The sequence below is a fragment of the Montipora capricornis genome, chromosome 4, assembly GCF_036669925.1.
Source record: "Montipora capricornis isolate CH-2021 chromosome 4, ASM3666992v2, whole genome shotgun sequence".
Lineage (NCBI taxonomy): Eukaryota > Metazoa > Cnidaria > Anthozoa > Scleractinia > Acroporidae > Montipora > Montipora capricornis.
This window is the reverse complement of record NC_090886.1, coordinates 24,641,145-24,646,144: the sequence shown is the minus strand read 5'-3', so window position 1 is coordinate 24,646,144 and position 5,000 is coordinate 24,641,145. Positions and strand designations below refer to the sequence as shown.

The 5,000-nt window shown below is 36.4% G+C and overlaps 1 protein-coding gene across 1 annotated transcript in view; it reads left to right on the top strand.

Moving 5' to 3' along the window:
- LOC138045810 (transmembrane protein 120B-A-like) overlaps positions 1-5,000 on the top strand; it is a 34,644-nt gene that overhangs the window by 16,596 nt on the left and 13,048 nt on the right. The window contains exons 6-8 of the mRNA XM_068892438.1: positions 1,712-1,801; positions 3,137-3,202; positions 4,092-4,153. Of these exons, the coding sequence (XP_068748539.1) occupies positions 1,712-1,801; positions 3,137-3,202; positions 4,092-4,153 (218 nt within the window). The remainder of the gene's footprint in view (positions 1-1,711; positions 1,802-3,136; positions 3,203-4,091; positions 4,154-5,000) is intronic.

Below are 5,000 nucleotides of genomic sequence, written 5' to 3'. Positions count from 1 at the left end.
TGTTAATTTCTTTTGAGCTTGTGAACTGGGTAATTGCTCTAAAATGGACTGTATGGACCCTAGCTGTGAACTCAAAACCACAAGAAAACTGTACCTTTGTCTCAAAAACAGTTGTGTGTATTTACATGGTTGTACATGTATGTACACATACCTTTCCTTTTAGCCCCAAGGGGGTCCCCATTGACAGAAAAGTCTGACAATAGACACAGTAAAATTTCTATAACTGCCACTATTTGGAGTGAAAGAGTTAAAGGAGATGTGGGGTGCGTTTCTTTTGGGAAAATCCGAAAACAGATTCTTGAATCCAAAAATGGATTTTGCGTTTTTTTTTTTGGCGAAATTTCAAAACAGATCATGAATCCAAAGTATCCACACTTGAGGAGAAAGCTTCGGATCAAATGTAAATGCGGATTTTTGAGATCCACCACTTCAGCATTTTCGTGGGAAAGGATTTTGACCATGCAAATAGGATACACAACACCTACCATACATGAGAGTTTAGCCCAAATGTTTTTCTTGCCATTTTTACCGCACGATTGAAGACACAAATAGGTTGAAAATTGTAGTTAGGTCTCCTGCAAATTTCACACCAGAAATTAAACTTACAATGTACATGTAAAGGTTCTTGACAGCAATACCGGTAATATTGTGAGCGCCTTTTTTACTGCTAAAAAGCAAACAGCAAAAATACCCTCTGTAATCGTTTTGTACCTTAGCATGCATGTTTATCATCATTTCTTTTTATTGATTGCTGTTTTTTTTTCCTGGTGGCATTTTCAGTGAAGAACTTCTCCAAAACAAACTAGTTAATCGCTGTAAATTTTTTGTTTCGTTTTTGAAATTGCACTGCAACTCTTGTTTTGTTTCTTTGTGTGGTCATGGAAAATAATTCTTTTTTGGGATTTTGCATTATTTTGATGCAAAAGAATCCATTGATCTGAGATCACAAAACCGTTTTGGATTTTCCCAAAAAAACGCACCCACAGTCTTGAGTGAACATAGATTTTGTTGACCTTTTCTGCCCCCAGCCCATTGATGAGTAAAATCTGATCTACAGGTGTATAAGTGGCACTATGTGGAGCGAAAGGGTTAATGTATAAGAAAAAATACTCTGTTACCTGGACAAATTTGTCATAAATCTTCTGCCTCTAGTCACCCAAGTTCTGGAAAAGACCCTACTGTAAAAGGAAATTTAGTGACGAAGAGTACAAATGTATGATAAAAACAAACAACAGAGAAATGTTCAAACTAGCTGGCATGAGAAATTTCCCTGGCTTGTACTCAATTCAGAAAAATAAAAATTAATGTCTTATGTAGTGTGAAATTTGCTGCAAGTCCTGTGTACTTTGTCGGTGAAACATACAAGAAGTCTGATCATTATTAATGATGTTTATTTAAACATTTTAAGAGATATGATCGTACCTTGTAATTGGTGTTGATTGAATTTATTCAAACCTGCCTTTATTTTTCATTCTTAATTGCCTTGTGCTATCATGCCGCTAAACTTTCAGTTCTTCCCTATCAGCCGGACAACCACTTCATGGCACTGGGCAAAGGGCTTTAACATACCACTTGCCAGGGGGCAAGTTGGTCAAAAAGTATTTGTCGGACCCTGATCCTGATAGCTAAATAAGTGTGTCATCGTTTGTCAAGATTTCTTAATATTAATTATTATCAGGCATTAGTAATAAATAATTTATGTACTTTGCAGAATAGCAGATGCCTTGTTTCATGCCCTGCTGTTGTGGTACTATAGCACTCTTACCCTTCAAGAGCATATTTTGATTGCCAATGGATCAAGGTACGAAGGGCATTATTAATGTTACCATGAAGTTCAGAGCTATGCAACCAATGCAAGTGGAAATTGCGTGCACCATTTTGTACATGCTTCTGCATAATTATGTGTGTGTTATTGTACATGTACGTGCAAATTGAACAGCATTTGTAAAAATTAAACTACAGTAGATTCTTAAAATACTAAAAGGTCTACAGTGTAATTAAGAGATGTCATCATTGGTACATTGTACATACAATAGTATACTGTATTTCCAAGATAGACAGTCATCAGGTGTTGTATAAATGTGAGCTCTTTGAACACTTGCTCAAGGTGTCCAGTTCTTATTTTCCCTATTTTTGTGAGGTGTTCCTGTTTTCTCAGTATTCTTTTAGGTAAATATCCTATTTAATGTTCATGGTTGATACAAAATACCATAATTACAGTGTACATGTAATTGCTGATGCAATTATACTTGTTTGATTTGGGCTAGTTTTTTACCCCAAATAAATGTATACAATATAATATATGAACTGAGGTGGTGTTGTTTCGAGCCATGTTCTTTTAGAACAGTACACCTTAAATGTAAAGTGGTGGATTTTTGTACTTTGATGAGTATTTAGGGGTGTCTGTTTTTGTTTAGGGCCTCACAGGCAATCCTATTAGTATTTCTTCTAGTAAAAAAAACATTTTTTTCTCCATTCATTTAACCACTTGCTCTGCTAGACACTTTGCTTGCTTCCAATTTTTTGTTGTGGTCCTTATTGGGCCATTTTCAAACCAAAAAAGGCTGTTCAAACTATATTAAAACAGGAAGCAGATAGTCGGCAAGCTTTTGTGCACAGTGTGTGCACCACGAGAATGCATGTTTTTTGAGTCAAATGAGTCAATGAGTCAATGAGACTCACAGTCAATATAGCAATGATAATTTGTTGATTAAGCCTAAGCCCTCGTTTCAGTGATTAGGCCTAAGCACTCTCTGAAATTTTAGCTTTCATTTTATGGTTTAATTAGCTGCACTAACTCGTTGACTCATTGACTCATTGGCTCATTGACACATTGACTCATTGACTCATTGACTCACAAATACTTAACACTCGTGCACCACCTGCACTGTTCATGTCAATCCAGCTCTTTTACGAGGTGTCTCGGAGTGAAGCGATTTTTCGTTCTCCGGTGCATCAAATTTTCTTGCAATCAGCTAGTCTTAAGAATTACATGTACAACATGCTGTTTGTAAGGATATTTGTCTAAAGTATATAACAAGCCAGATTGCAGGGTTTGTGGAATTCCATTCATTTGAAGGCTGAGAAAATAAAGAAAATTAACATATCTTTTTCCTTTTTTATGTATTTGAAAAAGAATAAAGGGATGGTGGGTCGCTCATCACTATGTTTCCATCATATTATCTGGATTACTTTTAATATGGTAAGTTGACTCTCATTGCGAAATAATATATAACGGTACCTTTCTGGTTAAATACTCTCATTATTATCAGAAGAGGAAAGGTTCAATTCACACTATATTAGCAGCACTTTGAAAACATTGAATTCTGGAGCTCTTAATCCATACACAAAGTGTGGGATAGGGCAACCTTGTACATGTGAAGTACAATGAAATCAGTTAGGCCCAGAAGAAGAATTTCCATCCTTATCCAATTATTATAGAACTTTGCATGGGCCAAAGTTTTGTTTGGTACATGTACATGTACTTTCGGTTACAATCATGTATGGTTGGTCATATCAATGTCCTTGATACACTAAACAACTAAGAAGATATGATGGCTCCTACTGGTGTTAAGAATTGGACTGATCGGAGGAAAGAATTTCATGTACTTTCTTTCAAATCAAATGAAGCGATTGCGTAGAGAATTAAGCCTGAAAAATTCAGGACTTCAACGGGATTTGAACCCGTGGCCTCGCGATACCGGTGCGACACTCTAACCAACTGAGCTATGAAGCCACTGACGTTGGGAGCTGGTCATTTGTGGGTTCTAATGTTCCCGTGAGGAATGAATCAACGATGAAATGATATATGAATTGGATCATATATAAACTGCGGATATGAAATCAAGTGAAGCTATGAACGCAATTTTTGCAATTTTGTTCAGGCTTCTCGACGCAATTGCAAAAATTGCGTTCACAACTGCGAAGATCATAGCTTCACTTGATTTCATATCCGCAGTTCATATATGTAATTACAACAATAACGATTTTTTTTTTTTTTTTTTACTTTTTGCTCTTTTTGTAACTCACAGAAAGAATGGGCGGTTGATTAAACTTCATAACTACCTTTGCACATCTTTGTTTAATTGTAGGCCAGATGGAAGAGTATATCAACTGTTCAGGAGACAGTTCCTCTATTTTTCTCTGTATCTATGTAAGTTTCTGGGTTTCTTGAGTAATTTATGTTGTAAGTCCTTCATTGGTTGACTCGGATGCATCAATACTTCAATTCAGTTACCTACAGTAGTTCGAGCTCCTGTTTGAACCAATCTTTACAGCCTCCTCTATTGGGCTCAGTGCGCTATGGCCGTTCTGATTTCATTTACATCTTATGCTCAAGAGGTTGTTGATATAAGTTACAGCAGGTCTTCTTCTGTTGACTTCACCTTTTGTTGGTTGCCATAGAGCTAATGAAGCTGCAATTAGTTCTAGAAGCCGAAAACAGTACTGGCTAGTCTCTGTTTCTGTTTCTTGTTTGCATAACAAGTTTAACAACCGATGTAACTAAAATGTACATATAAATAATTAATAAATAAGCCCCTTGCGGCGGCTGGTATATCGGAGGATAATCCCCAAGGCTGAAAGATTGTCCAAAAAATTCAATCTTATATGATGCAAATTACAAGCTCAACACATTAGACAATAATTTACACAATCAGTCAAATCACATCTATAAATAATAGAAATGTATTTAAAATAAAATAAAATTAGCAATTACAAAACCAATAAAGTTAATATCTACTAGCTACAAAAGCCAGGTGGGGTCAGGCCACTGAGCAACTTTGCCACGCATTCTCCTTAGAACTTTTATGCAGTAAGGTTTGTGGAATGAACAACCTCTTGAGGGAGGCCGTTCCAAACAGGGATGGGAAGAAAAAAAATTTGAATGTATCAGTACAGGGAGAGATGTGGTTAAATACCATATCACGAGATCGTCTTATTTGGAACTGAGAGAGAGTCACATGGAGAGATCCAGCCCTGGGAGGACTTGTACATGAAAT